Source organism: Tiliqua scincoides, chromosome 7 (assembly GCF_035046505.1).
Source record: "Tiliqua scincoides isolate rTilSci1 chromosome 7, rTilSci1.hap2, whole genome shotgun sequence".
Taxonomy (NCBI): domain Eukaryota; kingdom Metazoa; phylum Chordata; class Lepidosauria; order Squamata; family Scincidae; genus Tiliqua; species Tiliqua scincoides.
The window spans coordinates 54,715,604-54,728,282 of record NC_089827.1 but is presented as its reverse complement, the minus strand read 5'-3'; the positions used below and the strand labels follow the sequence as shown (position 1 = coordinate 54,728,282).

The 12,679-nt window shown below is 45.3% G+C and overlaps 1 protein-coding gene across 1 annotated transcript; it reads left to right on the top strand.

Annotated features, from left to right (window-relative positions):
* Positions 1–297: 297 nt before the first annotated feature.
* Positions 298–12,400, top strand: IL2RB (interleukin 2 receptor subunit beta). The gene is made up of 7 exons (XM_066634464.1): positions 298–375; positions 3,129–3,240; positions 4,932–5,077; positions 6,567–6,738; positions 8,569–8,683; positions 10,230–10,311; positions 11,612–12,400. The coding sequence occupies exons 2-7, from the start codon at positions 3,156–3,158 to the stop codon at positions 12,398–12,400; spliced, it is 1,389 nt and encodes a 462-aa protein (XP_066490561.1). The 5' UTR covers positions 298–375; positions 3,129–3,155.
* Positions 12,401–12,679: the final 279 nt, after the last annotated feature.

The following is a 12,679-nucleotide window of genomic DNA, read 5'->3' as shown; positions in this document are numbered from 1 at the left end:
ATTGGTGTGAATTTTATAGCAAAGAAAAATAAAATTATGCTTTGGATTCATGTTATTAATGCATGGTTGTAATAAGTTTTGATTGTTGTTTATAAAAAACAAAACTGTTTCTTGCACTCTTCCCCTGTGTGTGTGTGTGTGTGTGTGTGTGTGGAGAGAGAGAGAGAGAGAGAGAGAGAGAGAGAGAGAGAGAAAGAACATCTCTGTACATATATATAATGGCAACCCTGAAATTTCTGCCCTGTAGTGAGTGCAATAACATTCACGAGTAACATCTGTAATCTGTTTTGCAGGACAACACATTTTGCTCACAACCTTTGCAAGACATGTGAGTTGAACGGTGTCGGCAACAGAAGCTGTCAGCTGGTCTTTGATGTGAGTGAGAAGTAGCTTAATTAGAAAATACTGGTAAATGTGTAGAGCCTCTTTGGTTTAAGTGTTCTTATCATTGTAGTGATCTGTTTATTTCTGGAATGTGGAAAACCAGATGGGACAAGGCTATATAGTTCCGTGGTGGGAACAGTGACATATCTAGGAAAAGTGGTGCCCATGCCAAGCACTGAAATTGCACCCCTGTCCAAACAGAAAAGGGGAGATCATGGGATGGAAAGCCAGCCCTGTCCATTCCACCAAGTGAATTTATTCAGCAGGTTACACATAGAAGGGGAGATGGGGAAGAAGCAAGCCCTGTTCCAGAAAGTGAATTTATGCAAAAATCTACAGATGCTAAGCACCCATTAAAAAAAAAAAAAAGTGTTCATTCAACTCTTTTTGGAGGTTCCCTGAAACAGGTGCAAAAATGTACCATTGGCTGTTGTGTGGAAACACGCCATTGGAAGAATATGGGTAAGTGTGTGCCTGGTGCCCCTTTTCAAGAGGCACCCAGGGCAGATGCCCCCACTTGCCACATCCTAGTTATGCCACTGGGTGGATCCATGCAGGTGGTTCCAGGCTTGATCCCCGGCATCTCTATGTAGGACTGGGAAAGGCCCCTGTCTGAAAACCTGGAAAGCCACTGCCAAGCAATGTGCATTATAGAGAATATTTAAATTCTGGTAATCTACAGATTACCAAGATTCAATATTCCAGGCAAAAATTAAATATCTAATTTTCCATGTATTGCCTAAGCCTTCCATAGCCTACATGTTGTTTAACTGGCAAGGTATGGAACAAAAGGCATCTTAGAGGCAAGCTAGAAACATCAGGTGTCAGAACAGTCAATAGGAGCTGAACAAAGGCCCATGAAATGCTCCTGCATGATGAAGTGCCAAAGTCAAAGGTATTTTTGTGCTAAAAACAATAATGTTTGGCATCAACCTGTACCATTCAGGTTGGTCGTGTTTTAACAAACAATCGAGGTTAAAACTAACCATGTTGTATGAATCCTGGCGGAGATTGCTTGTGGTTCATAAAAGCACTGTAAAGTCATGCATCAGCATTTGTTTCCGCTGTAATTCATAAAATTGTATTTTATACTGAGTTGCACACAATACCGAATATTTCTTTAATTTCTCTTGCCTTTTTTGGTTTACAAACATTGCCTGCTCCAGTCTATGAATAATATAGAGAAAAGCGCATGATCAATTTTTCATGTGTTCCCTAAGCCTTACTGGAAAGCTATAGAATTCCTAGAACTTGCATTCAATGCTTTGGTTGATAATGTAATACGGTTTTCATTTGGCCTGGTTTGATACTGGTCCTTAACCCCAATGAGCAATGAATAAAATTGCCTGGTATTCTATAGAAACCTGGTTTTTGTACTTCGCCTGTAACACAGACAGTGCTGAGCTAGTTAGGCCAACCATCTGGCTCAGTTTAAGACAACTTCCTATACTACCAGAAGTGATGCGGCCATTACCCCTTTCCATGCCATTTTGATTTATTTCCTTTTATTCTGAGAAAGTGGTGACACTCCTTGAACACCAAAAGCAGTTTAACTTCTTTTGGCCACGCGTACACTGTCGATTTAAGAAAAAAGTAACTGAACAGTCTTACAGTGCAAGACTTCTATGCAAGAAGTCTATGCAAGACTTCTATGCATGCTTACTCAGAAATGTATTGGGATCTTATCCCAAGTTAATGGTGTAGGATCTCATCCTTGGAATATGTAGAACAGTGGTTTCCAAACCAGTGGGTTGCAGCCTGATTTTTCATGGGTTGCAAAAAGTGGCAACGAGTGAGGACAGCCTGTTCACTCATTCTGCTCTATTTGTGATCAAGCACGGCAAGCCACAGACATTTAACTTTAACTTCAAGGGGAAAATAATGTACAGACCTCTTATGCAGCTAGGCAGCATCACAAGTTTTGACGCTGCTTCCAGACATTTCACGGTGATGTCATCACATCACTGCCAAACTTCTGAGTTGCCAAGCTCCATGCTGAAAGTGGGTTGTGGAGCTACAAAGTTTGGGAAGCACTGATGTAGAGATATATTACCCCCACAACCCCCCAAAAACCCCTGCAGAAGCATATCAATGGGAAAACATACCATTGTTTCCTGCCATCAGAGGAGAACACATAGTGTTCCTCTGTGTGAATCATTGCTTGAGCTGTGCTCCTTCCAAACCAGCATAAGTGCAGAGTGACTCTTAATTCAGAAAAATTGTGTACCACTGCCATCAGAAATATTGGCCTACATGTTCATCTAATACAGGGGTCTCCAGACTTATTGGCCAGAGGACCGCATCAAATATCTGGCGTGGTGTGGAGGGCAGGGGAAAAAAATTTAAATATAAAATTTAAATAATTAAATTAGAGATGGAACTTAGATGAGTGAATAAATGAATGAATGGGCTCTTTCATTCAACCTCCCTGGCCCTCAGAACACCCTCCAGACACAATCAGAACACAGTTCTGGTCATGTTCAGTTGAATGGACTAGAGGCTTTCAGGGGACAAGAGGTTGGCTGCGGGCCAGAAAGATGCTTGCTGCGGGCCACATCTGGCCCCCGGGCCTGGGTTTGGAGACCCCTGATCTAATATAACATTCCCATATATTCACATGGTAGAACAGAATCTAATTATAGGTATAGTTCTTTTCAATTACTTTTTCCAATGCTGATAGTAATTTTTAAACACAATATTAACTTTCTAGTAATTGATCATAATAGTACTACATTTACCTGCAGGCAGATAGCTTGACTGTTTCAGACACTATGAGTTTGGTTGTGTCCTGCCTTACTGGGAAGAATGTGACAGAAGTTGACCTGCAGGTGCCGCGGTTCCGTCCCTTTCAGAACAGTAAGTCAAAAGAACACAGGATATTGGTTCTTGAGGCCATACGCTGTGTGTGAACATGTCATCATAGCTGATTTTATTCTGCTATTCTTACAAAAGAACAATCTTGCAGCATTAATTAAGAGTAGCCTGTAAAAGAATGAGTGCTGCTAGCTCTCCACTCTGCATAAGTAGCACAAATTAAAGGAAGGCCAAATGAAATGAAAATGTTTTCAGCTGTTCTTAGCTCAAATAGGAGAGAATTTTGTAGCTGTGCTGCTGCACAGACAGCACCACAGTTGACTGCCATCAACCTAGCTTCAGCGAATGGTTGCAGGTGTAGAGAGAAACACACACCCCCATAACCTCTTGGGACAGGTTATGGGGAGGAGGTAGTCCTTCAAGTTCCCCAGTCCTAAGCAGTAAAGGGCTTTGAAGGTAAAGAACACACCGGCAGGAGCAGTGGCCTGAGAGATCAAATCACTAAGCCCCCATGACTACATGGGAAACTCCATGGTTAACATCTCAGGTTAAGCCCTTTCCAGAAGCCATGAAAGTTACATATCATGGGTTATGTTCTGTACCATCTGATTAAGCAAAGCCAACACCATATAATGGACCAACTGGGGCTTCCCATGAGGGTGAAGGGGCCCATACCACAACATAATACATTGGAAGCCCAATCCTGAAGGTGGCAGCTCTGTCAGGTGCAGTGGCACCAAAACAGCCACCACTGCATCCAGCAGTACCTCCAGTGCTGCCAAAGATCTCCTCTGGGGAAGGAGACTTTCGGGTGAAAGCCCCAAGCCCTGCAATGATGCTTTGCAAGTCTGCACCGGCTATTTTGCCAGTGTAGACATGAGAGACTCTATGTTGGGCCTTACACCAAGCCCACAGGGTGCCATGGACATGCCTTATGGCACATTTGCGACACTCCTCCTGCCCTGGTCCTTTCCCCCCACCCTGGCATGCCTCCCCCCACCCTGAGGTTGACTGGCGCTAAGCCGGCACTGACTCTGCACAGGGTGTCATGGACATGCCTTTCAGCACATTTGTGACACTACCAACGCTGGAGCTCAGCACCGGTGCTGCGTATCTTTAGGGTTGGGCCCCAGGTCTCAAGGTGAAGAGAGATACTGTTGCTTCGGTGTAAGAGATAATAACAGATTAGGAAGGCATCAAAGATGATATGATCAAAAGGTCCCCCAGTTCCACCCCAAGACAGTCCCATTTAGCCATTAGATCCACTAAGGTAAATGAATGCAACTCAGACAACAGCATAAGAAGGGAACAGATTTAATGCAGGAAGGTGCTTACAGAGATAAACAAAGATCTTGCAGCAGCCATCAGGTCATCTTTCCTACCCCACAACCTCAAATGTATGGGAGAAGGGAACAGAAGGGCTCATGGCTGAAGTGGGGGTGGGGGGCAAACCCCAATCAAAGATAATACAAGCCCAGGGTCAAAATTCAGAGGGCAATGTGGATGATGACAGCCTATACCTGTCATTGCAGCAGGTGTAGCTGCATTTTCCTCCCCTTCCATTTCTATGGGCCAATTATGCAGAGAAGGGATGGAGCAAGATACGGAAGAAGGCTACCTGGGCTAGAAACCTCCCTTGTCATGGCAAGACCGAGGCTCGCTACTGCCACAGATTTCTCATCAACGTTTTCAGTGGTAGTTATCGGTGCCTCTTTTGCGCTTCTCATCTCCAGTTCAGCTCAAGCCTCCTTGTGACCTTCGACTAGAAAACACCAGCATGCCTTCCTACAATTTGACATGGAAGCTCTGTGCTGTCTCTTATTATCTCGAGCAGTGGCTGGAGTACCAACTGCAGTACAAAAGGAAAGCGGCCCGTGAGGTGAGTGGGTTGTATGTATGGCATAGAATCAGATTTGCTTGTTATTTACAACCCATTTGTGTACAGGTGTACCCCAATATCCATAGATCTGGCATCGGTGGCTTCAGTTATCCCCAACTGCGGATACCGGGGGATGCACATTAAAAAGGTTGGGAAAGTAAAGAAATACCCAGAAATAGCTTTGCCTACCATGATGCAGTGAAACTGCGGTGTTTTGAGACTTTCTGAGCTGCCTACAGCCTCTTCCTGGTTCCACGGAGGCTTCGCCCAGGGTCACTGCAGAATGCATCGCTAAAGGTAGAGAATGTCTCTCCCAGCTTTTGCAGGGTGACTCGGCACTCCAAAGGGATACAACAGGTCTGAAATTTTAAATTCCAATAAAGCAGTGGTTCCCAAACTTTTAAACACTGGGGCCCACTTTTTAAAATGACACTCTATTGCAGTGGTTTTCAACCTTTTTTATCTCACAGCACACTGATAAGGTGCTAAAACTGTCAAGGCACACCATCAGTTTTTTCTATCATTGACAAGGCATACCATGCTGCTGGTGGGATCTCACATCCCCCAGTGGCCCTACTAATAAATGACCCTACCCCAAACTCCCACAGCACACTTAAGAGCCAGTTACAGCACACCAGTGGGCTGTGGCACACTGGTTGAAAATTGCTGCTCTGTTAGGACCCATCTAGCTTTATGAGACAAAAAAAAGTTTCACTTAACTACTTAACCTTGCTCAAGCCTCTGTTTTTATCCTTTTTACAATGGCAGGGAAGGGACTACCTTCTGGGCATTTGTTGAGCTCCACATTCATCAGATCAGGACCATTCTGGTGGCCTTGCATTCCCTTTCACCTGGCCTTCAATAAGAACCAGAGCACGTTTGCATTCTTGCCAGTACAGATGCTCAATTTCACTTTCCGTAGGGCTCAATACATTTTTCCTTGTCAGCTTGGGGGGGGGGGCTTTCTTCTCGAAAGTTTTTGGAGGCCTGCGTTCTTCGGATCAGGGCCGTTCTGGTGGTACTCGTGTTCCTCTTGGCCTGTCCTTTGAAGTGGACTGAGACATGGTCGCCTACTCACAAGTAACCATGTGGTTCAGTTTCATTTTCCATAAGGCTTAATGCATTTTCCTTGTTAGCTATCATCAGCTTGTCAGTTTCAGGACCCACCAACAATCAGGTTCCAATCCACAGTTTGGGAAACACTGTAGTAAAGTATTCCTCAGTTCTAAGATGTTTTGGCAATACTGGGGAAGACAGAGGTGAGGATGGCATGTAATAGTCAAAACGCATGAGAACTGGTGAAGCTGCTTATGCTTGTTCTACAAGATGTCTGTTCTAGCTATTCTGTTGGACAACTAGATTCTCAAATATAGAAAGTCTCTTAAAGTCCCTTAAAGCTATTGGAAGTCCTGGATGGCAACAATTCACAAAGGTGTTGCTCACTGACAGCATAACCTGAAAATCATTCCTTATTTTCACTCCATTGCAGGACCCTTTAATCCTCTCTATTGGTCAGGATCAGAAATGGCTAAGACTTGAGGAACTCCCTCCTGACACAGAGTTTGAAGCAGCCGTTCGAGTGAAGACTCAAGATGAAAGCAATTACAACAGTGTATGGAGCAAGTGGAGCAAGCCAATAACATGGAGGACTTATTCCAAAGGTAGGACATAGAGAAGAAGACCTGTGTGACACCTAACACAGGTGAACCAGATAAGGATTTCAGAGCCTTTACAGGGACTGGGCAGAAAGACTGAGTGCACACTGGCTCTGTGAGCGTTAAGCGTCTGTGGGCGCAATCCTAACCCCTTATGCCAGTGCTTTCCAGCACTGACATAAGGGCAATGCAGCTCTGAGGTAAGGGAACAAACATTCCCTTACTTTGAAGAGGCCTCCGTGAGTGACACCCAACTGCAGGATGCAGCACATGTCCCATTGGCACTCCTATGCCTATGCTGGAAAGCACTGACATCAGGGGTTAGGATTGCACCCTATATGTGATAGGGCATGAAATGCATCTAAGTATGCATTCACACACACTTCACAGGGATAGATATTTGTTCAAGTTTGTGTCCTTCCCCAACCCCCCCAACCCCCCCCCCCCCCGGGCCTTAGAGCAATGGTTCTGAAACTTGTTAGTACAGGGTCCCACTTTTTACAATGATGCTCTATTGGGACTCAGCTTTATGAGATCAAAAAAGGGAGCGTCCTGGCCAGCATAGACTTTCCCTTCACATTACAAAGCTAACTAAAGGTAAAAGTCATTTGGGCAGTGCAATTCTATTCCCCTCCACACCCTGAGCCAGCACAAGTCCCTTGCGCCAGCTCCCAAGTGTTGCAAATGTGAATTACATTTGTGGCTACTCAGAAGTGGGCTGGGGCAGTGCATAGACATGCGCTGATCCAGCAGAGCCAGAGCAGTGCTGGAACAGGGTGAGTTTATGCCGGCCTGGGCAGGCCAGCTTAGGAGGTGGGAGAGGGTGGAGAGAGGGAGGAATGGAGGTGGGGAGGGGACGTTTCAGGACAGTGGGAGGGCGGCCCGGGGGGAGGGAGGCAGAGCAGGACTGCAATGGGGAAAGGGCTGGCCACGATGGTACAAGCCAAATCCCAACCCTGTCCCCAGTCCGACCAGCATTACTCAGGCCGCTCACATTGGCACCCACAGAATCACAGGTGCAGATCCAAGAAGCCCCATAGGGCTACCTGTGCTGTTGCTCGGGGTAAGGGAACTGAAATTACCTTGCTGCAAGTTGTGCCCCAGGCTACATCACATCTGTGCTGGATACAGTGCAAGCCAGTCGGCCTACCTGTTCCAGTGCAGGTTAGGATTCTGCCCTCAGTCTCATGAGTGAAAACTCAAGGTCACCCAACTGATTGGCCATAGATTCAGTGCACACAAAAATAAAATACTGCTTCACACAATGCATAAGTAACTTGTAGAATTCACTGCCACATGATGTGATGATGACCACTGACTTAGATGGGTTTTGAAGGGGATTAGACAAACCCCTGATGAACTGAAAAGTACGCATGAGCCTCTCTCGCACAATTTGCAACACATACGGTTCATGCAGGACATCGTTCATGCAGTGCATAACTTGATTGCATACAGCGCAGTGATTTTCAACCAGCATGCTGCGGCACATTAGTGTGCCGTGAATGGTCCACAGGTGTGCGGCGGGAGATTGGGGAAGGTTCATTTATTAGTAGGGTCATCAGGGAATGTGAGTCCCCCACCAGTAGCGGGGGGGGGGGGTTAACCAAGGGAACAAAGTCTGTAAGCTGGCATTTAGTTATCAGCCTTAACCCATTTCTGCCCAGTCCACAGGTGTACACATTTGATCCCTGTTGCATATATGCAACATTGGGCAGAGATGGCTTAAACCAATTTACTGCACATTGAGAATGAATGGAAAATTTTGGTCATTAACGAAATTTAACTTCTGCAAGGTTAAATAATATACAAGGTTAACTTCTGCTTGTGTCTTTGCAGATCAAGTAGCACTTTGGAATCCACATATCCTCCTTCCAGTTCTTACAGTCGGAAGTTTTCTCACCATCTTCCTCATTGGAGTGACCTTGATGGCCAAGTCACAGATGTCAAAATGGTAACAGAGAACTGTAGTCTTGCCTGCATCTTTCTCTTGGGATACTAACCACATGTGCAATCAACAGCTCCCCACCCCCCCATTTCAAACAGTGCCCCCTTGATGGAACAAGAAGTCCTGGATACGATCTTCAATTCCCTGTATTGGGTCCTGTAGCAATGGTTCCCAAAATTTTTAGCAACGGGACCCACTTTTTAAAAATGACACTCTGTCAGGGCTCACCTAGGTTGACCAAACTTTTAAAAAAGATCTAGAAGAAATATTTATTTATTTATTAGTAATAGTAACCAGTAACAGTAATAGTAACCAGAAAAAGACCCTCAAACATTTATCTCCCTAAATTTACACATGCTTGCGTCACCCTTTGGCGACCCACTAAAATCTGTTCACGACCCACCACTGAGTCCTGACCCACAGTTTGGGAACCACTGCCCTATAGTATTGCTGCAATGTGCACATATAATGTTGGAACTCAAATTACCCAAGGTATGAGGGGTGTTTCCAGCCGTGATCACCATCATGAAATAGAGAGCACTATCCCTAATGCAGCATTTACTTACTCCCATGGAATAAAATAATTCCAGCATTTCTTTTCTAAAAACACCAGAGAAGTGTGACAGGTTCTGCTTAAGCACTTAGAAGTGAATTGGAGATCTGGATTGGGCTGAATGTGGGCATCAAGCTCTAGCATTTCGCTCAGTATACCAGTTCCCTTACATCAAGCCAAACAGAACCCCTACTGTCAGCAGCAGTCTACCACTGTGAGCTGGATGCCCAGGGCAATAAATCATGCCTTGACTGCAAGCTTCCCAGGCAACTTGGTTGGCTATTAGTGGAGACACAATTTTGGACTAGCTGGAACCTTGGTATGACTTGATGAGGCAATAAGGGAGATGCTGTCACTCACTCAGTGGCAATGGTTGATGGGGTGGGAATAATACCATCATGTTATAAATCAACGGATGTGTCATTTAATGCAGAATGCAATGAAACAAACCACGCTGAAATATCTCAACGTGAGATATTGGGTCCCGTTGGGTAAAAGTGGGTTCCATTGCTAAAAAGTTTGGGAAAATATTCTCTCAAAAGTTATAGCAAAAAAACAGTAGGGTGGGGCAATGGTGCATCACCACGTCCACCACCCGGGCCACTGCCCCACTCACTGCATGAGAAGAGGTCCATCATGGAGCTGACTTGCTGACCTCCCGCTCCAGGTAATGCAAACCCTCGTGACGCCACTGTGCTCACTAGCATGTTTATGCTCTGTGTTGCATTCAGGAAGTCCTATGTTCAATCCCTGGCATCTATGAGCAAGATTAACTTGTGGTCTGACGTCATGTGTTGCTGTTACTCTCCTTCTCAATGCTTATTTGCCCATGCTGCATATCTACAATTCCCTTCTTCTCTTGCTACACGACATAAAAAATTTCAGTAGACCTGCCCACCATTTATACAAGTAGACACTCCTCTGTTCATCATGCTTCGTCACTGCTGTTCCCTCAATTCATATTCACTATCCTTCTCTCCCAAATTCACACTGATACAGGCTCAGGAAGCTGTTGAAGATCCATTTGCCAGACCCATCCTCGTTCCTTCCATCTCTCACGGCTGTCCATGGAGACATCCAGGTAGGGGGCCTTGGGGCAGTAGCAGCATTAGAAAAACAAAAAATATAGAGGAGCTAAAGAAGAAGCAGAGGACATTTCCAGAGGAGGGGGCATTCCTCAGTATGTGAAAAGTGATTTTTCTTCAAGTGACCACACGGGTCCAAGAATAGAGGAGTAGCAGGAAAAGGGTGAACAGGGCTTGGGGTACAGAGTACAGAAAGGGTGTGGTCAAACCCTCCACCACCTCTTATTGTGGTATTTGCTTTAATTTCTTTTTCAAACTGCCTGAAAATTGCCATTTAGTTAAGTGGTCTTTGTTTAAAGACATTGACGCATAATCCCGTAGAAATGTAAAAAGAAATGCTGCATAGTGGTTAAAGTGGTGGATTAGGACTCGGGATTAGGACTCGGGATTAGTGGTGGATTAGGATTTGGGATTAGGACTCGGGATTAGTGGTGGATTAGGACCTGGGATTAGGACTCGGGAGACTTGCATTCAAATTACTGCTTGCTGGGTGACCTTTTGCCATTGACTACCACTTTAGCCCAATCTTTTTCTCAGGGGTGGCAGTTGTGAAGCGGGGTCCTCTTCATTTATCATGATGCTGTTCTTGCTGCCAGGGCTGATCTAGGAACTTCTGGTGCCCGAGGCAGTGTGCGAAAGACTGCCCCACCCAGTGGTGCACTAGCAGCCACCTTTGCTGCTCCTCTTCAGCCTGCTCCCGAGATTCAGAAGGAGGAGAGGGGGAAGTGAAACAGAACAGGAAGTGTGGAGGAGGGGAGGGTCTTGAGAGTCAGAGATTTTATTACTGTGGCAGAGATGGCCAGAAGCTACATTGGGATTTGCTGGAAAATCGCTCGATGTGATTCTGAATCCCAACTGTTTAAAAATTGCATCAACAAATATTTCCCCACCCAGCCATTTCCTAAACGGGGACCTTTAGAATCCCTGTTCTATATAGTAGATTTGGACTGATATATATATACAGGTCACCCAGTGTAGGTCTCCTAAGGAACAGCAAGTGATCTGCTTCCGGAGTGACCATTTTATATCTGGCTTTACCTAACCACCCCCCAAGTGCTATTTGGTGGGCCTAAGTACACCCTAAAGACTGAAGCTTGCCCAAACACCTGCTCCTGGGAATGTCCATGCAGTCATCCATTCACAATAGGAATAGCATTCAAAGAAGTTAGGAGTCTGTTTACTAGGGTAGTGAGGGGAGAGCTCCTCAGTTTCCATTTCTTTATTGTGTGAAGCTTGTATTGCAGATGCTTTGGATCTTGCCTTCTGCTTTCATTGTTTTTCTCTTAACACCAACAGAAATGGCTGTCCTCCCCGCTGTTCATGTCTTCCTTCCACATCACTGCTGCATCTCCAGACGTCTCTACACTTGAGATCATACAGAAAGGAGACCAGGAACCCTACTTCCTCCTTTCCAAGGAATACCTTTCTTCCATGGACACAGCAGAAACCAGTGGCCATTCATCATCAAGCTGCTTTACCAACCGTGGCTACTTTTTCTTCCATAACGTTGATTCCCTTGAAATTGAACCTTGCAAGGTGTACTTCACCTACGACCCTTTTGCTCAGGATGGCAGTGGCAGTGAGGATGGAGACTCCTGTCCCTACAAAGCACTCCATGCAGCAGATAACAACTTGCCTCTTCCTTCCTATGGCATCATGGGTCACGAAAGTGTGACTTCATTTCTGCCTGAAAGGATGGAAGCAATCCAGAAGGCTGGGGTTTGTTCCAAGGTTCTTCCATCAGTTGAGAGCTTCCCAAAATCATCCACTGAAGAACAGAATGAGGACCAAGAGGGAAGTGAGGCCATCGTTCAGTCCCCGGAGCCTCCACACCAGTCTGTCGTGATCCTTTCAGGTGTTCCAGAGCAGGCCATCAGCAATGGTAAAACAGAAGCCATCGGAAACACAGCCTCTCATACTAACTCCATGGAAGACAATAGATCTCCATTTCTACAGCCTGCAACTATGAATCAAGGCCAACTTAATGATCTCTGTAGAACTGTCTCCTTGAGTCAGATAGTCAGTGATGAGGCTTATGTGTCCCTCAGGGACTTCCAGAGCCATCGCATTCATCATTCCGTTTGAATTCTGCTGAAAGACAACCTTGCAAGGGGAGACCTTTCCTGAAGGCTGGATTATCAAACTGGCTGCCTAAAAGATGAAGGAAGTTCTGAAACACTGACCTTCTTTTAACAGTTAGCAGGACTCCAATTTTAACTAGATGAAGGTTTTGATCTTCTCCTAAAGAAGAGGATATAGTTGGTAACCCTGCCTCTATTATTTTTAAATTCTGATATCTCCAATGTTATTTGTAATTCACAACCAAGGACGCAGACATATACTATAGCCAAGATCAAAACAGAC